This window comes from Prionailurus bengalensis, chromosome B4, assembly GCF_016509475.1.
Source record: "Prionailurus bengalensis isolate Pbe53 chromosome B4, Fcat_Pben_1.1_paternal_pri, whole genome shotgun sequence".
Taxonomy (NCBI): Eukaryota; Metazoa; Chordata; class Mammalia; order Carnivora; family Felidae; genus Prionailurus; species Prionailurus bengalensis.
This window is the reverse complement of record NC_057358.1, coordinates 120816502-120840097: the sequence shown is the minus strand read 5'-3', so window position 1 is coordinate 120840097 and position 23596 is coordinate 120816502. Positions and strand designations below refer to the sequence as shown.

General features: G+C 34.2%; 1 protein-coding gene across 2 annotated transcripts in view; it reads right to left on the bottom strand.

The window, feature by feature from the left end:
• Positions 1–23596, bottom strand: part of SCYL2 (SCY1 like pseudokinase 2) — a 69963-nt gene that overhangs the window by 37574 nt on the left and 8793 nt on the right. For both annotated transcript variants that reach the window (XM_043562298.1, XM_043562297.1), the window contains exons 2-4: positions 15640–15838; positions 6575–6732; positions 2576–2720 (exon numbers count right to left, since the gene is read on the bottom strand). In XM_043562298.1, coding sequence (XP_043418233.1) covers positions 2576–2720; positions 6575–6732; positions 15640–15816 — 480 coding nt within the window. In that variant the 5' untranslated portion in view covers positions 15817–15838. The remainder of the gene's footprint in view (positions 1–2575; positions 2721–6574; positions 6733–15639; positions 15839–23596) is intronic.

The window sequence follows — 23596 nt, the reverse complement described above, 5'->3', positions numbered from 1 at the left end:
TGCAAATCAAAACCACAACAATCCACCATCTCATTACTATGAGGATGGCCACTATCAAAAACTAGAAAACAAATGTTAGTGAGGACATGGAGAAATTAGAACCCTGTGCACTACTGGTAGAAATATAAAATGGTATAGCTATGGAAAACACTATGGAAAACATTATGCCAGTTCCTCAAAAAATTAAAATAGAATTACCATATGATCCAGCAATTCCACTTCTGGGTATATCCCCAAAAGAACTTTGAAAGCAAGATCTTGAAGAGAAACTTCTACACCCATGTTCACAGCAGTATTACTCACAATAGCCAAGATATGGAAGCAACCCAAGTATCCACAGACAAACGAATGAATAAATATAATTCCGTAAATATATACAATGGATTATTTAACCTAACAAAGGAAGGAAATTCTGATACACACTATGACACAGATAAACCTTGAGAACATTATAGTAAGAGAAATAAACCAGTCAAAAAGAAATAATAATGCATGATTCCACTTATATGAGGCACCTAAAGTAGTCAAATTCATAGAAAATGAAAGTAGACTGGTTGCCAGGGGCTGAGGAGTGGTGGGGTTGGGGGATGGGGAGTTACAGTTGCATGGATCCAGTTTCAGTTTTCCAAGGTGAAAGAGTTCTGGGGATGGATGATGGTATGTTTGCACAACAATGTGAATGTACTAAATCCAACTGAACTATACACTCGAAAATGGTAGGACAGTAAATTTTACATTATGTGTATTTTATCACAATTAAAAAATATATACTGTTAAGCAAACAAGATAAGCTAGACACTAGATACTAGAAGAAAATATCTGTAACTCATGTATCTGACAAAAGACTTGTGTCCACAATATATAAAGAAACCTCAAAACTCAATAATAAAAACCCATTCAAAAAATGGGCAAAAGAGCTGAATAGACATTTCACCAAAAAATATTCAGAGGGCAAAGTATATGAAAAGGTGTTCAACATCATTATTCATCAGGGAAATGCAAATTAAAGCCCCAACAAAATACCACTGCATACTGATTAGAATGGCTAAAATTATAAAGACAAACCATACTTCTGGCAAATATGTGGTAAAAATGGAACTCTCATACACTGCAATAGGAATGTAAAATTAAAAGAAATTTAAAAAATTAAAAAAGGAATGTAAAATGGTGTTACCACTTTAGAAGAGTTTGAAGTTTCCAAAGAACCAAAATGTATACATACCATTTGATCTAGCCATCCCATTTCTAGGTACTTAACAAAGAGAAATTAAAGGATAAGTACAAAAACTTGTATATATTAAAGCACATATACAAAAACTTGTATATGAGTATTCACAGCAGCTATATTTGTAATAACCAAAACCAGAAACAAACCAAATGACCATCAACTGATGAATGGATAAACAAACTATGTTATATCCATACAATGGACTACCACTCAGCAATAAAAAATTATTGATATGCACAACTATATGGATGAATCTCAAAAGAATTAAGTGAAAGAAGCCAGGCAGAAAAAAAAGAGTACATATAAAATGATTCCAGTTAGAAAATTGTAGAAAATACAAACCAATTCATAGTGACAGAAAGCAGGTCAGTGGTTTCCTGGGACAAGAGATAGAAAGATAGCAAGAAGTAGGAGGGAAGGATTACAGTGGGTATAAGAATACTTTGGGGGGTCATGAATATGTGCATTATTTTTATTGCAGCGATGGTTTCACAGGTATATATGTCAAATTTATAAAACCATATAGTATTTTAATATGTAAAGTTTATTGTATACCAATTAATAACTTAATAAATCTGTTAAAAAATCATAAAATGATCTCTGTCCCCAAGGAACTAAAATTCTACTGCACAAATTTACTCTATAGAGTTGAAGATATTTCATTTTGGTAAACAGGGAAAGGAAAATTAGAAAAAGTGGACATATAAGAAAAGGCTAACAATATCTCTTGATGCCTATTAAATAATTTCCTTAAAGATGTAATTTTTAATTTTTATTAAATACTTAAGTACTTCAACTTAATAGTTTGTTTATGAAATGCATTAACGAGGTTTAGAACTCAAAAAGATAAAAATGGAACCACCCCAACCACCAGTCAGTAAGTGCCCTTCTACAAAGGTTACCAATGTTATGTTTCATAAATTTAAAATATAATTTGGGACACCTGGGTGGCTCAGTCAGTTAAGCATTTGACTTCAGCTCAGGTCAAGATCTCATGGGTGTGTGAGTTCAAGCCCCGCATCAGGCTCTGTGCTAATACCTCAGAGCCTGGAGCCTGCTTCGGATTCTGTGCCTCCCTCTCTCTCTGCCCTCCCCCTACTCACTCTCTCTCTCTCTCTCTCCCAAAAATAAATAAAAATTTTTAAAAAAATAAAGTAAAAAAAATAAAATATAATTTAAACCTAACAACAAACTGTAGAAAAACTACAAAATACGGAAATAGTTTTAAATTACTGAAAGGATCCAAAGGTTTACCTGAAGCAGTTTATATTGCTAATAAGTTTGAAACAGCCAAAAAACAATTTTGAAAGAAAAAACTCTTTTCACATGACGAACAAAAATACATACCTGGAGCAAACCATATTTGGTTTCTACATCATAAAGGTTATAATCCTTAATGTCTGGAGATACAGGGGAAGGTAGATTTTCCCAGTTACCTAAAACATTGGCTAAACTGGCAAAAACTGGTTCTGTACAAAATGCCAAGCAATCCCTGTTTTAAAAAAGAAAAAGATTTATTTATCACCATTTTTCCCCACATTATCAAAATCAAATGTACATAAAATATTAGTGGTCAACAAGAAAGTAGACTTAGATTTATTTTCAACATTAATATAATACACAATTTTCAGAATATGCTCAAAGGAACCTGCAAGTTTCCCACAGACCACCCTGGAGCAAGAGGAGTCAGAAAAGGGCACAGAGAACAGCTCCAGGGGCCTCTATAACTACTTCAATCAGAGCAGCTTTGCTTTTACCTACTTTATATATAATTTTAAAAGGTGTCACAATTTTTAAAATTTTAAATTACTGCTCCTTGATATATAAGAATATTTAGAAATTCAGAAAACATTAGATATTAACATTCAATAGGCTTTATGGAGTAATTATAAAGAACTCAGGCTTTGAAGATGGACAAATACCCAACTTCAAGTCCTAGCATCCCTATCCCCTGACTACGTGACTTGGACACCTCAGCTCTGAGACTCACTTTGCCCATTCGTAAAATGCTGATAAAAAACCAGCTTGAAGGGTTACGCGAAGATCAAAGGAGATATTGAATGTAAAGCACACAGCACAGTGACTAGCATGTAAACTCCATAAGTCTTTACCACTGCTATTATCGTTACCAAGTGTTTGAGACTCAAGTGCTAACATTTTACGACTTGGGCTTAGGCTCTGGCAATGGAGAACTACAAGGTAGTGTGGTAACAAAGCTAAACCAAACTTCTGCACCTGGATTGTAAATGCTTAATGGCAAGTATGCCCTTTGCTGTTTCATCTTCCTCCTATTCCTGTGTACGTTTTCTTTCACCTTAAACTCATTTTTCAAGTAAAAGCAAATGCAGAAGCTCAATATACATGAGAGATTAACACAAAGCTCCTTAGGGTGAGGGAGAGAGTTACACCTGCTCACTCATCAACAAAGATGCTACCTTGTTCTTTACTCCCTCATCAAGCTCATTAACACAGTGGACACCAGGCTTTCATCTGCTGAACTGTACTGGAGGAAAACTGATCAAATACGCTAAAGTCTTTCCTACAGTTTTCTGTAATTCCCAGGATTCATGTATTTGAGTTACTCTTATTTTTTTTTTCCTCTCTGTCTTGACCCCAACATCATCCTTGGTCACATCAACACCCATATGATTATTCCTCCAGCTGAAGCCCCCTTATTTTTTTCAAGCATATTCACTTCCATCCATCATTTTTACAGTTACATGTGAGAAGGGCTATATCCTCTTCCCAAGAACCACCTCCCAGCCACAGCTACTTACTAGACATTATCTCCTACCCCTTTACTACTTCCACCAAATCTAGCTCACTGGCATCTTTATTCACCAAATTCAAAGTATTGAGTCCTGACCACACACGATTGATTCCTTTCTTTCTCCCAACTATCTCAACAATAAACCATCACCCTTTATTACCCTTTACTGAAAAAACCCTTATGAATCCTTTAATAATCATTACAAGTTTCTTCTACTCTCTTCCTTATGTCATAGGCAGAGGAAAGAAATAGAAAACCCCAGTCTTTTTACATTCAGTACTAAGTCACATAATGTACTTCAACCTTGCTCTTTTTATTTTTCAGCATTCAAGGACATTCCTTTATAGTTCTTTCATTTAGCTCCTTATTCCATGGCCCCCTTTCCCCATTACTCACCTATTATCCATGTTCTACTTTAAAAAGCATAAAGTTCATCTAACATGAATGACCTCACTTCCCTAAACTTTACCTCAGTATATTAGTGATTAAACCATCATTCTAAAATTTCCTTTGAATTCCTCTTATGGGACTTTATTCACATGATGTCTTGTCTACTGGGCTCCTTTGTACCTATTTTCTAGCTTCCAAACTGCCTTCCTGCTACTGAAATTACTGATTATCAATAATAACCTCTCACTAGTCAAATGTAATGAATTTTTCTCAGTCCTTATTTTCTCTTTACTCAGTGGTCCTCAGTGACTAGGACCACTAGTCCCTCCCTCAGCTCCCATGATGTGCTGTTTTTCTCCTGCTATGTAACAATGATGGCTCATTTCTTTCCCTCACTCTTTTTTCTCCTCTACATTTTAAGTTCTATCCTCAGTACTCTGCTCTTTCTACTCATGCTCTTGAAAAATTCTTTTATTCATAGTTTTAATTACTGCCTCTGTTACCCTTAATATACATCACCAACTCTGGGCTTTCACCTGGATTACTTTACTATATAGCACATTTCTTTTGGATAACTCCAGTGTTATTTCTACATTAATTCATTAAAAACTAGAAGTTATTTTTTTCCTACCCTAAAGTTGTCCTGTTTCTATCAATTTTACAGTTTTACAACCTAACAATGAAGATGTCTTAAAGTAACCTTTGAATTGTCTCTCTTAATGACTGCCCACAAATCCCTTCTGTAATATTTAAGTCACTACAAAAGAAGCTACAGAGAGAGCTTCTCCCCTCAAGAGACTTAAAATGTAACGATGAACTATAAGACACACTGATACAAGTTAAAATAACAAATATGGGCAGGATTCTAATAGGTGACATGGTAGAGGCTGATAGAATACACTCTAGAGGAAAACACACAGTTAGGAAAGCTCAGGACAAGCATGGCAAACAAAACTTAGTCCACTTTGGGATACAGAGTTCACAATAGTAAATGTTACATAAGAGTCAACAACTACACTTTTCTTCTGGGTTTATTCATGAAAAGAAGAGCAATGAAAATATTATCGTGATAAGAGAAATATGGGCATATATCTGGATAGGTACACCATGGTACAGTGGGGAAAAAATATGGGCTCAAGAATCAAGGTGTCATAAGTATGTGGCTTAAGTAATGTCTCTGATCCTCAGTTCTTCCACATAATTTTGAGAGTTGGATAAGTTAAACAAATGTAAAGTATCTAGTACAGTTTTCACAGTAAATATTAGGTTTTTTTCTTTTGGGTTGAAAGAAAGTATCTTCTGCTCTTGAGGGGAGAGGGATCAGTGACAGTGGATTACTGAAGATTCCAAAGTAAGAATTACACAGAAATCCAATATATATGAAGAGATAAAAGCAAAAGTGTCCTGGCTGAAGGTGGACTGGAAGCCTGGAACTCTGCCAGCTCTGTTCCTCTACCTGCCTGTTCTTCCCCATCCTTAAAATTCCAGGATCCACAGAACACAACTGGCAAACCATTTGGTTAAGATCTTCTGAATTTAGAGAGAGGAATACATTCTGCTAGGTAGGAAGGAAGGAAGAAAAATTAGGGGTTATGACTAATGTGGAAAAAGTTTATATAGCTAGGGTATCATTAAAAGCACCATAAGCTTGAAGATCCAGTTAAGACTACACAACATTAATTTCATATTCTTGTCATTCTCAGCAACAATTCCCAAGATATCCTTGAAAAAAACAAATGGTAGAGTAACCGAGGGCTACGGACTGATATGCTGAGCATATCAGAAAGTTAAATGTCTAGAAAAGTACCTGAAACATACATAAAAATAGCCTGCAAATATGGAATAAATGCAAAGAATACAAAAAATTCTAGCAAATTAGCAAGGAGAGCTACTTTCAGGCAGGGACTGTATGCTATCCTTCTGCATCTTCCACTTTGACTACTGCAGTGCTGAGCACAAAGTAAGCAAATGCAGATTGATGGCAAATGTGAAGAAAATTCCAAAGAGGCAAATACACATAATATACAAGTAAATTTTAGGGAAATAGTAAATCCATAAGAGCTCAACACTCAGTTTATAAGAATTTGTCACTGATAGTATGCCGTACAGACAGAATTTAAATATAAAATTATTTTTAAGTATTTGTTCAAAACAAGTCTTTTATGGAAGTTTTTATAAAAATTTACCTGGACTCTTCTAAAGGATGCTGGACAGTAAGAAGTCGAGGGTGTCGTAACCGAGTTAACTGTTGGACTCCTCGTTTTAGAGAATCGATGATTTGATCCTTTTCAAATTTTTGATATTTGTCAATCAGCTTTTTATCAAAGACAAAAACAGCCACTTCCTAATAAAAGAATAGTGTATCTAATTTTAATCAAGAGTATATAGAAGTAATAAAACTTTACCCGAGTGTCACAATAGTCTACAAATGGAAATAACTAAAATCTAATGTCATAGAAATTATAGCACCACTGTAATACTTCCCTGATATCAAAAAGTTGGTTTCTTCATGCTTAGTAAATCTAAATGTTTTTAAAAGTATTAGACCCAGAACCCTCATCTAAGGAGAACATAGGAAAATCTCCATCTTTGAACTCTGGTACACAAAAGGTGCATGTAATGGGTTATATCCCATGTAGTAATCTCTTATTTAACGAGAATTCAAATAAAAGCTAAAATGTTTAAAAATTCGAAATGCTATTCATAATGATAATCCTGGAGTATACTATAAAATCTTGAATCACTTTTTGAAAGAAAGCTTATATATGTCAGGAAATGCTTGTTTACACAAAAACCCATTTTGTAAGCACCTTTCACATATGAATAACCTATATTCACTCTCTCCTTCTACCCTATCCCCATCTTATGGGTAGTAACTGGGAATGAATGGGACGAGTACAGGAAGCTGCTCACCCACTGTGACTCTGAGATCATTTATAGCTTATTATCTACAATATTAAAAGCACATCTTGTACTTAACTATCTTCTTCCTTTCATTTTCTCTCTTATCCAAGGAAAAATAGTTCCCATCCAGTTACCCAGTCTTAACAAATCACTCAAAAAATAGCTGTATTAATAGTTGATATATTACCATTGTGTAATGCATCAGTGATGCTACATCTCCATCCTAAATGGAAAGAAAAATGATAAAGCTGGAAGCAAAATTAGCAAAGAATCAATGCTAGCTTTCCAAAATTCTTTGCAAGATTTTGAATGACTTTCAGAATGTCTATAGAAATCTCTTTCAAAAACCTCTAATTAAACCTACTACTGCTCAACTACCAATATCTAAGACAGTATCTTTCCATTTTATTGTTCTCTCCTCATTATTTCTGCTACATTAGGATTACTGTTTTTCACAAGTTAGCCTGGCAACCTAATTACCTAACAGAGATTCACTGGAGAATCCCAAACCAATCAATTTCTCAAACACAACTTGTTTTAGGTCGGAGGCTCCTTAAATGTATACAAATAAGTTAAAGGTTTTAGAGGATTAAGTCTCTGAAAAGTGATAACATAAAGGGACTATTTAGTAACTCAACTTGAACATCCCATTCCCAAAGCATTTATGTACTTTTAAGGAATTGTTTCATTCTTCACAATAATCCTACAAGTTATTACCCTCACTTCACAGATGAGGACACTGTGGAGAAGATAAATGTACTATCTAAAGATCTCACAATTGGTAACATCAAGATTTGAATCCAGTCATTTTAACTCTAAGGGCCACATTCTGTCTCCCCAGAAATAATAGAGCCAATAAACACAGAGTACCCCAGTAAAACATAACACATGCCTTCAGGAAAACAATCATTTAAGAGATTTAAATAGCACTCATATATAAATACATAATCTTAGCGCTTTTGATCATTGTAAGACACAGAACTGTCAAGAAAGAGCTAAGAGCATTATGTAATATTAATTTGAACTAAAAACAAATGACCTAGAAGTTCAAGTTCCTATCTCACTATTCATGAGCACAATCTTATTTTAGTAAGTATTCTGCTATAACACATTTTATAAATGCATCTAATTTAATGCGTTTATTTTTTCAAGATGTTTTGAGTCCTTAAAAAAAAGATCACATGAAATGGCTCTTTGAGCACTTGCAATTTCACCGCTCTTAAGGAAAAACACTACAGTTCAAGAGAAAAAGACACATCACCAAATTCTCTCCCTCAGACATTCATTTATTATTTTAGGTCACAGATAAAAGATTTCTACATAGATCAGAATAGATTATCAACTATATTAAAACGATTTTCTCTTTGTTCCAATCAATTGAAATTAACCAGTTTCAACAAAGTTGTGACTAACACTTAGACCTCATACTGATCTCCTAAAACTCTTAGCCTGCACATCAAAAGTTTTCTTCAGAACAGACAATCACCTAACTTCTATGTTCTCCTTCTGCTACTTCACTACCCACCCTGTTAAGACATCATTTGTGTTAAAGTCCTCTCACCTTAGAAGTATTACAAGCTTCTCAAAGAAGCTTATTAAAGAAACCATGCCAACAAAAAAAAAAAAAGAAAAGAAAAAGAAAGAAAAAAAAGAAAGAAACCATGCTTTAAGCATCTCTGTATCCACCACAGGATTTACACCTAGAAGACACTCAGATGTTTATTACCCCGTGGCGGTCAATAAAGATAAGCAGTTACTGGAAGCTTTCCATTATTGTCCTAAATTAAAACCTTTTTTGACTCTTCATTATGAAAAGTTTCAAATATATAGAAAAGCTGAGAAAAGATAAAGGTATCTTAAGTGGATATTTTCCACTTAAGAGTCAACTGTTAACTCTAAATTTTGAGGCTCTTTTTTATACAAAAATTACTAAAACAAAATGTAAGACAATCTTTTGCATTCTATTGTTTACTTATTCACTTCATATTCTTTAAAATAGATTGGCAAAGAAAGTTACCTACTCAAAAGTATTTTTTCTCAACAACCTATCTATCTTTAAGCAAAAAATGGCTGTAAAATAACCTACTCTAAAAACTACTGGTCAAAATGTAAACTACATATTGATACAAACCGAATTTATAATTTTTTAAAGCTATTTTGCTAACTACAAAGTTGAACTCTTGCTGAAAACCAGACAGCTTAAGTAATAAAAATCTAAGTAGATATACACCAATGTGTCTAGGATTTCCTAATAGTAATCATGACCTCCAGTAACCTATCCCTCAAAGCCACCAGGGATGGTTTCTGAGACATAGATATTCCCTGTGAATCTCTATTTTACAGATCTTTTGTGACTGGTCAGTGGTGACAACCATCATGCACTGTATTTTTCATATGATTTGGGGACAATGTTCCTTTCTCAAAATGATAAAACAAAACCTAATTTTTATTTAGATTAAATTAAAAACAACTTGTTATTTAAGAAGACTCAGAGATAACAAGATATACACCTTAAAATTGTTAAAGATAGTCTATGGTCATTATTGACCTAAGCAACTTGACTAACACTTTCAGCTTTCTACAATCATTTATTTTATTTAAAACTTTTATTTATTATCATTTAACTTTTTATAATAATTTAATTATGCCTTTGCCTACACAATATCAGCAAGCCTCACCCATGAATACTGGCATTTGTATAACATAATGTAGATTTTGCAGTAAGGAAGTGACTATGTCCAAGTCTACATTTGGTAGAGCGGCTAGAATAATGAATATCAGTTAAATATTTATTACATATTTTTTAAATCAGTCTATCTTCATTATCTTCATAGGAAGAGTCATTTAACTGAGGGTGTTTTAAAGCTTACACAGCTGTCAAAGCAAAAGAAACAGGGCAGCAAATGTAACTTTTAAGACAAAAATAAGATTACAGCTGACTTATTTAAAAAAAAAAAAGTCTATTCTGAAACTGGATAAAAAATAATCATAAATATGAGACTAGAAGACTATTAATAAATGTTGTTAAATTCATTTTAAGAGTAGTCTCCTGGCAAGAGAATCTTGTGTCAAAATAAACAGAAATACTAATAGTAATAAATGAATGTTTAAACAGTAAACACACCCACATATACACTCTTTTTTAAAAACATCTTCCCCCCGGGGTGCCTGGGTGGCTCACTTGGTTCAGCATCCAACATCAGCTTAGGCCATGATCTGATGGTTCGTGAGTTCAAGTGCCACATCAGGATCTGCCCTGAGCATGGAGTCTGCTTGGGATTCTCTTTCTCTCCCTCTTTGCCTCTCCCCAGCTTGTGCTTTCTCTCTCTCTCGAAATAAATAAATAAACTTAAAAAATATTTTTAAAATATTTCTTTTAAAAAAAAAAATCTTCCCCCAAAATAAATGCCCGAAGTTGATACAGTAGAATTGAAAGATTTTTCAAAATGTAGAGTTATTTTTCTACTCAAAGGAAGTAAAAGGTATACTGGTGAGACAGAAACTATATTTATATAGTGCTTTTATTATAAATTAAATATAATAGCAGCCTTGATAGTTATAATATTCTTACCTAACAGAGATGGTGATGATACTTCAATTTTTAAGGGATATGTATGTATGTATATGTGTGTGTGTGTGTGTATATATATACACACACACAAAGCAACCATTTCTCACTTATGATTGATACATATAATTTGGCCAAAGATTTCCCTTTAATGGTTTGTGTAATAAAGTAGAATTTAAAAACTAGAAAAGTTAACGAAATCCAATTAAAGGCATTTATCTCAGAAATCTCTCTAAAATAAATATTTTTATAAAGGAAATAAGAATATGTTTGAAAAGAACACCTATATTTAGATACCATTTTAATCCTAAACATGCTACTCTGCAGAACTACAAAGTCAGTTATAAAGTTATAACAGAAACACAGCAGAACAAACTCAATGCCCAGTAATTAACTACCTATCAGACATCATAAAAGTTTCAGAAGTAGAGGAGTAAGGAATATTTCACTGAATTTTCAAAAATTAAATGACCCTGAGATCTTGCCATTTGCGACATCATGGATGGACCTAGAGGGTATTATGAGGAGTGAAATAAGTCAGACCAGAAAATCATACCATATGATTTCACTTATATGTGGAATCTAAAAAACAAAACAAATGAATAAACAAACAAAAAGCAGAAACAGACCCATAAATACAGAGAACAAACTAATGGTTGCCAGATGAGAAGATGGGCAAAATGAGTGAAGAGTGGGAGGTACAGGCTTCCAGTTATGGAATAAATAAATCACAGGGATAAAAGGTACAGCATAGGGAATATAGTCAATGGTAAATAGCATTGTGCGGTGACAAATGGTAGCAACACTTATGGTGAGCACATCAAAACGTATAGATTTGTCGAACTACTAAGTAGTACACCTGAAAATAATCTAACATTGTGTATCAACTATACTTCGCTAAAAAATAAATTAAATAAATAAGATAAAAGTAGATCCTCTGCTCAGAAAGCCTAAAATAAAAAAGACTACAGGGGCGCCTGGGTGGCGCAGTCGGTTAAGCGTCCGACTTCAGCCAGGTCACGATCTCGCGGTCCGTGAGTTCGAGCCCCGTGTCAGGCTCTGGGCTGATGGCTCCTGGAGCCTGTTTCCGATTCTGTGTCTCCCTCTCTCTCTGCCCTTCCCCCGTTCATGCTCTGTCTCTCTCTGTCCCAAAAATAAATAAACGTTGAAAAAAAAAAAATTAAAAAAAAAAAAAAAAAGACTACAAAAAAGTTTGGCAGGAATGTGAAGAAACTATAAATGCTGATGGATACAACCGCTCTGGAAAAACTGACGCTGAACAAACACGAACGCTATTACCCAGCAATTCCATGTCTAGATAATGTGTCATATATACCAATGGCACATTAAGAATGTTCATAGCAGTTCCCCATATATTAATGAAAAACTGCTATGTTCAGCAACATAGATATATCCCATGAACTTACATTTAAGGAATGGAAGCCAAACTACAGGAGCACATATACCATGATTCCATTTAAATAAAGTTCAAAAACAGGAAAAGTTACTCTCAAGTGTCAAAGGACCATATAGCAGTTACCCCTAGAGAGAAGGTGGGGAGAGATAATGACTACGAGAAGATATGAATATTAGCAATGTTTCCTTGATCTGGATACTGGTTATACAGGTGTGCTCACTATGAACATTCATCAAGCTATACGCTCATGATTTGTACACTGTTCTGCATAAGTTCTTAAAAATACATTTATATTTAAAACTCTAAATAGGCACAATTTTCATTCCATAAATGTCACCCTGAAATGTCTTACGTCTCTATTGAGATTCTAGAAAGAGTAAGGGTTAGGAACTAAATAGTATTTAGTCTAAAAACTAGTAAATTTAGTATTTATTAGTATTTTACTAGTATTTAGTATTTACTAGTATTTAGTATTACTAGTATTTAGCCTAAATACTAGTAAAAAATAAATAGTATTTAAGTCTAAATAGTAGCTTCAAATGTTAAGAAGCTATAATTAATTATCCATTTTAACATGTTTACAAGTTGTGTTTGGTTAAGCTTACCCAAATAATAGCTTTTAAAAATCTTAATTTTGCATACAAACCTAGCCTAAACACCTTATTTAGTTACAAAAAAAAAAATCAACTTTACACTTTTCTCGAAACTCTTAGGAATTGTTCATTGCACTTCATGAATTACTCACTATGAGATGTTTCTTCAATGAATGTCTTTGAAAAACAATAAAAACTAGCAAAAACTGGTTTTGGAAGCATAAAGCCAGAATAATAATAATAACAGACATCCAATCAGGTACAATGACATTACCATGCACACAAGTAAATTTTTATTTACCAATTCTTTTTATCTTGCTACATTCCAGGTTTCATAAATATGTACTTTTTTTCATCTGTTCTGTAGGTGCTTTTATTACTACTCCACTCCTCTCAGAAACCTTCATTTAGGTTAAAAAGTCAAAAGTTGTACATGATCCGAAATTATAATTCATCGTGTACTGTTGTGAACTTCAAATAACTTTGGCAAAAAGTACACAAAGAGAATCTCCTAGCCCTAGTACCTAACCTGATGTTTACTTCAAAGTCAAATTTAAGATCGTATAATCTGCTATAAAACACAAATTCAATCAAGTACACTGTATGCTAGATCAAGAAAGACTGAGAGAGTTTAAAAAAAAAAAAAAAAAAAAAAAGCTCTCAGTCTCAGTGTCCCTTTATGTGGGGGGAAAAAGACCAAGAAGAATATCCTTTTCATTATTTTTCTCCTGGCTTCTCTAAGATCAACACTGTCATACATAAGTTTCTGTGATGATAGAAAGTTCTATGCCTGCGATGTCTAATATGGTAGTACTAGCCATATATTGCTAAGGAACATTCCAAATGTGACTACTGCAACCAAATTTAATTTTTATGAATTGTAATAGGCATATGTAGCTTGTGGTTACCATACTGGATAGCACAGCTCCAGATTATCTATCTTCTATGATTCCCTTTTAATAAAAAATGAGATAACTAAAAAAGAATTAAAACTTCGAGTAAGGGAAAAATTAAAATGAGGCTTCAACTCCAAGGTGGTTACAGATGTAGCTATTCCTTAAGGAACTAGCCAGTAGTCCAGATAGGATACTCAGTTTAAAACACGGTGGCTTTGAAAGAGGCAAAGAAAGAAGATTCAAAACTACATCCAAGAATGTAGATCCATCTACAAAACCACAAATACATTCCAAAACTATCTTCTTCCACAAAGCAATAAATTTGGGTGTGGGGGGTGGGGAATATAGTGGTTTCCTAAGAGAACCCAATTCTGGCAGTGAGCACTGAGAATGGCTGTATTATTGTGCAATATCTAATTAATTACCTATTATTTGTGCCTGGTTTTCATGTTCTATGAACAACAAAAGAAGCTTCAACATTATCAGAGAATTTCAGCATATGAACTGCTGATATAAACACAAACACCTAGAAACTCTTTTGGTTAAGCACAAAGACACTATTAGGTTACATCCTTAATAAATAATGCAAAATTTAGTACATTTGGTGTTCTTTGATTTGCCAATAATATAACTGATTATAAAAGCTAGTGTTGGAGGTTGATCATTTACATAACTTCGTGGCCTCATTAATAGCTTAAGCATTCAATACTCCAGAAACCACTTATTTTTTAGTGAGCTTGGTGAACTGAGAAAACAATGTTGAAAAATGACAAATCAATCAGCATTTAAGATAAGATCAGCTCTGAACTTAAAGACTTCCAACCAAATGGCAATAAAAACAAGATTTACAGTCAGATACATACCACATACCAGCAATCTATCACAAGACCAAGGTTCCTACTTCATAAAAGGATAACCAAAGCCAATTGAGTCTTTAATATACTTGTTTGGCAAATAAGCTGATTTTGGAAAAGTCACAAGTAATGTATATCCACAACTGTATGACTGTGACAGTTACTGGAAAATATGTGTAATAAATCCCAAACGCCTTACAATCCATATGTTTCACTTGTAGAGAAATAAAAGTACTTTTAGAAACAGTAATTTTTATTTTTAAAGAATATATTTCTACAGAGGTTTTAAACCTGGAGGTTTTTCAATCCTTTAAAAACTCCAACAGAAAACTGTTAGTAAAATTTAACACTAACAATCCTCCACATTTCTGAGAACCATCTGTTGCTCTCTTAAGTCAAATTAAAAAATAAAAAATAAAAATGCAACTCATTCAAATGACTCTGCTAAAAGAACAGTTACTTTTAAAATAACTTTGAAATCAGTATGTCTCAAAACACATTTACCGACTATTCCACAAATGTACCCCCTTCTGATAATAAAATCAAGTTAAACACAAAAGAATGTTACAGAAGTCTATTTTCCAGAAAATAGACTTTTATTTTATATAAAATAAAAGGGGAATAAGAATGCACTAAATAAGAATGCATTTAATGTTGGAAAATTTAACTGAGTATTTTGCCAATAGCTTACTGACAAATTTGAAAAGGAACACAATATTTATTCCAAAACAAATACTTTGCTAAAAATCTAATATGCTCCTTTACTCAACAGAAACATTTATTTTATTAAGTAATCAAAATTAAATTACAAGATGGGGTGATATATCAAACAATATATTTGTAACCAGGAGATTCAGGGCATGTTTAAAAGCGTTTATTTTTGTATGACTTCATTAGATGGAAATGAGAAGTAAAGAACCCATTACTTTTGGCATTTCTTAACATAAAAACATATATGCACATTATACTACTTATTAACATGTGCATTTTTTGCCAATGGACTCTGAATTAAAACTTACCTGTTTTGTGGACTTTTTTGTGCCATTGAAAATCTTCCAAGCTAGCCCATTGCCACCACTGGCAATGTGTCGACCAACATCAAATTCTCTAGTGACAGGATTTCCCATTACAGCACTAGTGACATCAGCTGTTACTTTCGTAACAGTACTCTTTAACTTATTAAGCATGGACTCCATGGCTGCAATATTGAGTAGTTACCTAGAAACACAGGGGAACGGGGGAACGTTGATCATTTGTTTTTACTTGTTTCAGCACTTAACATTCATTATTTAGTCTGAAAACTTAATATACCCCAAAAAGGGAATGAAACAATTCTAGAGTATAAAAGCTACATGTTGGCTTTGTCTTCAAAGAACCCAATACATTCTAATGCAATTTAAATCTAGGAACCAAACTGTTCTTTCAACCTCAATTATTATAGACCAGGAAGAGAAAAGACACTTGACGCTGACATGAATGTTGTTCAACTATATAACATGAACCCTCAATACTTTAAGGGTATTAGAGGGCCCAAATCTTTCTTCAGACTAAAAACAGCCATATAAAACCTGAAAGGAGCTAATGCTATCTATACTAAACAAGAAGTTTGTATTTGATACAAGTTTCATTCACTAATAAAATAATCATTGAGGGGCACCTGGCAGCCTCAGTCACAAGAACTTGTGATTCTTGATCTTGGGGTCGTAAGTTTGAGCCCCAAGTTGGGTATAAGATTACAAAAATAAATAAATAAACTTCAGAAAAATAAAAAATAATAATGATATAAGGCGCCTTGGTGGCTTGGTTGGTTATGCATCCAACTGTTGGTTTCAGCTCAGGTCAGGATCTCATGGTCATAGGATCAAGCCCCACATTGGGCTCTGTGCTGGGCATGGAGCCTGCTTGGGATTCTCTCTCCCTCTCTCTGCCCCTCTCCCCAGCTTATGCCTGCATACACTCGCTCTCTCTCAAAATAAATAAATAAGCATTAAAAAAAAGAGAGACAAAGAGAAGCATTTGGAGAAATTTTAAAAATAAGTAAAATAACTACTGTTGACCTATGAAATCACTCAAGAATATCTTCTAAAAGAAAAGCATTGATGGCAAAAGGACAGTAAAACATGCACAAGCAGTAAGTCATAAAATATTTTTTCTTTTAATATTTATTTATTTTTGAAAGAGAGAGGGAAGGAGGGGCAGAGAGAGAATCCCAAGCAGGCTCTACCCTGTTAGTGCGGAGCCCAATGCAGGGCTCCAACTCATAAACTGTGAGATCATGACCCGAGTCAAAATCAAGAGTCAGATGCTTAACGGACTGAGTCACCCAGGCACCCCTCATAAAATATTTTTAAAATTTTACACACTTCTGGCCATGATGTAGGAACAAAGACTGAATTTATCCTCTTACCTTAAACAGCTAGAAGCTAGACAAAATGTATGAAATAAATGTTTTCAGGCAGCACAGGTAGGTAATCCCAATGAGAAAGCAAACTAACAAGGTGAACCCCAGGATTGCTCCAGCTTTCTGCCTAGAGGTACACTGCAAACCACAGAGTAGAGAGCAGAATTCTGAGCAGCGGTCTAGCTGAGTTAAAGAGTTGAGGAGAGGGGCTCCTTGGCGGCTCAGTTGGTTAAGCGTCCAACTGAGGCTCAGGTCATGATCTCACAGCTCATGAGTTGGAGCCCCGCGTCAGGCTCTGTGCTGACAGCTCAGAGCCTGGACCCTGCTAAGGATTCTGTGTCTTCCTCTCTCTCTGACCCTCCCCCGTTCATGCTCTGTCTCTCTCTGTCTCAAAAATAAGTAAATGTTAAAACAAAAAAAAAATTTTTTTAAAAAAGAGTTGAGACAAATTGGAGTTCAAGGATGCAGAAGTGCCTAGGAGTTCTGGGATACAATTTCAAAGAGAAAGGGGAAAATTAGGGAACAAGAGAGAAAGAAAGAGAAAGAGAGAAGGAAACTATGCTAAGAAAGAGCTCAGAAATTTTCAGAGAAATCTGATACACTGTTGAACACTAAGATGCCCACACATGGTATGAAACTCCACCAGGTCAGGCAAGGACCAACTAGAGAGCTGTAAGCTGAATAGTTCCAGAGTCCACACAGGGCTGCAATTCATTTAATTTCTCACCAGCTAGAGTAGAGTACTCAATGCTCAACCAAAAGCATTCAGTAGAAACCCCAAAAGAACCATGCCTTAGTAGTGAGAAAAACTGTTCTCAGAGTAAAATCTACTCTAAACCTGCCCTAAAAAACTAAAAGTAAGCCTCAAATGATCAAACTAATCATGAATTACTTAACTGACCAGAATGAAACCCAATACTCATGAAAGAAAGACAAAAAAAATTTCAGAAACCTAACAATGTAACATTCACAATGTTCACCATGCAATCAATAAATATTAGATTTGCCAAGAAGCAAGAAAATGTGCTCATAATCAAGAACAAATCAGTCAATAAATCCTCCAAAATGATAGATTATAGACATTAAAAACATTAAAAAGCTATCATAAAGGAACCTGGGTGGCTCAGTTGGTTAAGTATCCAACTCCTGGTTTAGGCTCAGGTCATGATCTCACAGTTCGTGAGTTTGAGCCCCCTATTGGGCTCTGTGTTGGCAGCACAGAATCAGCTTGGGATCTTCTCTCTCCTTCTCTATCTGCCCTTCCCCTGTTCACTCACTCTCTCTCAAAATAAATAAACTTAAAAAAAAAAAATCTATCACATATCTAAGTATTTCAAGGAAAACACGAACATAATGAAGAAAATAGAGTCTTTTTTTAAAAACCCAAATGAAAATTCTAGAGATAAAAAGTAAAATATTTCAAATAAAAAATTTAGAGGATATGATTAACAAATTAGAGAAAGTAGGAAAAAAAATTAGTAAAACCTGAAGGTAGAGTAAAAGCCTGGGAAAAAAAAATGAACAAAGTCTTGATGACCTGTGAGACAATATCACAGTAATAACATATATAACTGAATCCCAAAAGTAAGAAGGAAAAGGGAAAAATAATATTGGAAAGCATAATGGCCAAAATGTTTCTGAATTTGATGAAAACTATACAAGGTGTCAAGAAATTCAATAAACCACAAGCAGGATAAACAGAAAACCATGTTTGGACATGTCATATTAAATAGCTAAAAGTCAGTAAGAGAAAATCTAAAAGCAGCCAGAGGGAACAGGAAAATTACATAGAAAGGAAAAAAGATAAGAATTTTCCCCAGACTTCTAATCAGAAAATATACAAGCCAGGGAACAACTGAATGGAGGTCTGTAAACTGCTAAAAAAAACAAACAAAAAAACAAAAACACCTGTCAACCTAGAATTCTATAAGGCAGGGGAAAAAAAAACTTTCAAAACTAAATGTGAAATATTTCTTCAGGAAAACAAAATCTGAGAGAATTTGTTGCCAACAAATATTCACTAGAAGAGATATTAAAAGAAGTCCTTCAAACAGAAGGAAAAAGATACCAGATGGAAATGTGAATCCATAAAAAGAATGGAGGACACTAGAAATAAAAATTACGTGGGTTTATAAAAAAAACTTCTCAAGTTATTTTTAAAAGATAACTGATCATTTAAAGCAAAAAAACAAAATACATATACCTATATATATATATATATATATATATATATATATACACATATATATATATATAGGTATATGTAGAAGTAAAAAATATGACAAAACAAAACAAGCACAGGAGAGGAGAAATGGAAGTATATATTTGAGAGATTCTTCTATTATATTTCAGGTAATATAACATCACTTGAAAATAGATTATAGCAAATTAAAAACACATTAAATCCTAGACTAATAAGTAAAATAATAGATACAGCTAAAAAGTCAATAATGGAAATAAAATGGAATCCTAAAGTAAGATGAATACAAAAAGATGTAGGAAAAGACGAAGAAAGGAACAAAGAACAACTGTAACAAGTAGAAAACAAATAGCAAGAGAGTAGATTTAAATCTGACCCTATAAATAATTACATTAAGTGTAAATGATTTAAAATTCCAATTAAAAGATGAGACTGTCAAACTAGATTAAAAAGCAAGACCCAACTATGTACTGCTAACAAGAAATCCACTCCAGGGGTGTCGAGGTGGCTCAGTCGGGTAAGTGTCTGACTCTTGATTTCAGCTCAGGTCATAATCTCATGGTCGTGGGATCAAGTCCCACACTGGAGCCTACTTGGGATTCTCTCTCTCTCCCTCTCTCTCTGCCCCTCCCCAGCTCATGCACGTTCTTGCTGTCTCTCTTAAAATAAATAATAAACATTAAAAAAAAAAAGTCCACATTACAGGATGACTTAAAACTGAAAAAATGTTAAAATATACCAAGCAAGAGTGGCTATATTAATTACAAACAGAATAGGCAACATTTCATAATAACAAAGATGTCAATTCATCAAGAAAACATAAAATCTTAAATGTGTACATACTGAATAAGAGCTTTAAAATAAAGACAGCAAAAAATGACTGAAAGAAACAGACAAATCCATAATTATACTTAGAGACTTCAAGGATCCTCTTTCAGAAGTAAATGGATATAGACTGAGCAGACAAAAAAAAAAAATCAGTAAGGATATAGAAGACATAAACAACACTATCAAACAACATGACCGACTCATAATATCCTACTTGACAAGAGCAGAATGCATTTTGTTTTCATGTGTACATGGAACATTAATTAAGACTAACTATACTCTTGGGGCTCCTGGGTGGCTTTGTCAGTTGGGCGGCCAAATACAGCTCAGGTCACGATCTCGCGGTCTGTGAGTTCGAGCCCCGCGTCGGGCTCTGTGCTGAGCACTCAGTCTGGAGCCTGCTTCCGATTCTGTGTCTCCCTCTCTCTGCCCCTTCCCTGCTTGCTCTCTCTCTCTCTCTCTCAAAATTAATTTAAAAATTTTTTAAAAATAAAAAAAAGACTAACTATATTCTTGGCCATAAAACAAATCTCAACATATGTAAAACTACTGAAATATAAAATACATTATTTGACCACAATGAAATTAAACTAGAAATCAGTAGTAGGTAAATATCTTTTTAAAAAAATGCAAAACATATTTGAACTTCTCAAATATGTATTAAATACTTCTCAATAACCCAAGGGCTAAAATAAATAAGTCACAGAAATTTTTAAATACTTTGAGGTGACTGAAAAGTAAAAATCTGTGGGATGTAGGCAAGCTGGTGACTAGTGGAAAATACACAACTTTAAATGTTTATATGAGGGGGGAAAAACACCAAAATTAGTGCTGTCACCTTCCATCTTAGAAAGCTAGGGGAAAAAAAAAACAAACAAAAAAACGACTAAACTCAAATTAAGTAGGAAAAAGAAAATAATGAGTAGAAATCAATGAAACACATTGAATTTAATGTAACACTCTATTTTACAGAAATAAAAGAAAAATCAATGAAGCCAAAAACTATGGCTTTAAAAAGTCACTAGCTACATTAAGAAAATGTTTAAAGACACAAATGACCAATATCAGAAATAGAGGAAATCCTACAGATTCTAATCCTATATAAATCCCAGATTTTAAACAATAACGTATTATAGGTGACTTTATGCCAATTAATTCAACAACTTGGATGAAATGGAAAAAATCCTTGAAAGCCAAAACAATTGACTTAAGAAGGAACAGGAACTCAGAATAGTCCTACATAAAAGAAATCCAATTCATAACTACAACCTTTACCACAAAATATACTCCAGGCTCAAATGGCTTCCCTGTTGAATTCTATCAAATATTTAAGGAAAAAATAAAAACCAGACCTGTACAAGCTCTTCTAGAACATAGAACAATTTTCATGTCATGTTATATAGTCAGTATTGTCCTGATACCAACAACTAATGACCCAAGAAAACTGCATACCAATATTTCTCATCAACATGCAAAAATCCTTAACAAAATATTAGCACATCAAATCCAATAAACCCAACCCTATAACCAAGTGAGATTTATCTAAGGATGCAAGGTTGATTTAACACTCAAAACAAATTCATGTAGGGGCGCCTGGGTGGCTCAGTAGGCTGAGTGTCCAGCTTCAGTTCAGGTCATAATCTCGCAGTTTGTGAGTTAGAGCCCCTCATCGGGCTCTGTGCTGATAGCTCAGAGCCTAGAGCCTGTTTCAGATTCTGTGTCTCCCTCTCTCTCTCTGCTCCTCCCCGGCTCATGCTCTGTTTCTCTCTCTCTCTCTCTCAAAAAATAAAAATAAAGATTAAAAAAAAATTTTTTTTTAAACAAATTCATGTAATTCACCATACTAACTACATAATGGGGGAGGGGCGTATGATCATCTCAATAAAGGCAAAAAAAAGATTTTTAACAAAATTCAATACATATTCACAATAAAAATTCTCAGCTTAGAACAGGAAAACAAAAAACAAAAAAAAAACTTCCTCAGGGCTCCTGGCTGACTCAGTTGATAGAGCATGATGCTCCTAATCTCAGGGTTGTGAGTTCAAGCCCCACATTGGGCATGGAGCCTACTTTAAAAAAGGAAGGAAGTAAAGAAGGAAAGAAAGGAACTTCATCAATCTGATAAATAGAATCTTTGAATACCTACAGCTACTATTATATTTAAAAATAAAAGATTGGGGCGCCTGGGTGGCGCAGTCGGCTAAGCGTCCGACTTCAGCCAGGTCACAATCTCGCGGTCCGTGAGTTCGAGCCCCGCGTCGGGCTCTGGGCTGATGGCTCAGAGCCTGGAGCCTGTTTCCGATTCTGTGTCTCCCTCTCTCTCTGCCCCTCTCCCGTTCATGCTCTGTCTCTCTCTGTCCCAAAAATAAATAAACGTTGAAAAAAAAATTTTTTTTAATAAAAAATAAAAAAAATAAAAATAAAAGATTGATTGCTTTCTTCCTAAAGTAAAAATATTTACTTTTACCACTTCAGTTCAAAATTCTAATGGAGGTCTTAGCCAAAGCAATTAAGAGAACAAAATAAAAAGGTATTCGGATCATGTACAATGAAAGTCAGAAGGAATCTACAAAAATGCTACTAGAATATGAGTTTAGCATTACAGTAGAATGTAAGAATGGAATATTTTTTTAAAAAAGACTATTTCTGGGGCACCTGGGTGGCTTGGTTCGTTAAACTCCCACTTCGGCTCAGGTCATGATCTCATGGTTCACGGGTTCAAGCCCTGAGTCAAGCTCTGTGCTGACAGCTCAGAGCCTGAAGTCTGCTTCAGATTCTGTGTCTCCCTCTTTCTCTGCCCCTCCCCCACTCACGCTCTGTCTCTCTCAAAAATAATCATTAAAAACAATTTTTTTAAAAACTATACTAGAAACAAACACTGAAATTTCAAAAATACCATCTCAAGAACATGAAACACCTATCTAAATTTAAAAGATATATAAGACTTGTACAATGAAAATAACAAAAACTGCTGAGAAAAACTGAAGAAGACTTAAAGTAAAGATTGTGGGGGCACCTGGGTGCCTCAGTTGGTTAAGCGACCAACTACTGATTTTGGCTCAGGTCATGATTTCATGATCCTGAGATTGAGCCCCATGTCAGCTCCTCACTCGGTGTGGAGCCTGCTTAAGATTCTGTCTTTCCCTCTGTCCCTCCTCCATGCATATGCATGTGCATGTTCTCTAAATAAATAAATAAATAAATAAATAAATAAATAAATAAATATAAAAAACTTAAAAAAAAAAAAGGAAAGATTATGTTTATGAATTGAAAAACTCAATAATGTTAAAATACCAATTTTCCCTACTGATCTATATACTCAATGTAATCCCAGTGGAATCCCTGAGGCTTTTGTAGAAATTGATGAGCTGAACCAAAAATAATAACTCTTGAGTAGGGGTAAAGCTCAGTGGTAGAACATTTGACTGCAAAAATAATACTCTTGAGGATACAGGCTTCACTAAATTGTCAAAGAGTCCATGGCACAAAAAGAGGTCTAAACCCTATAGCTTTCTTCAACTTCTGTGTTTACTCCTTCCTAAAACTG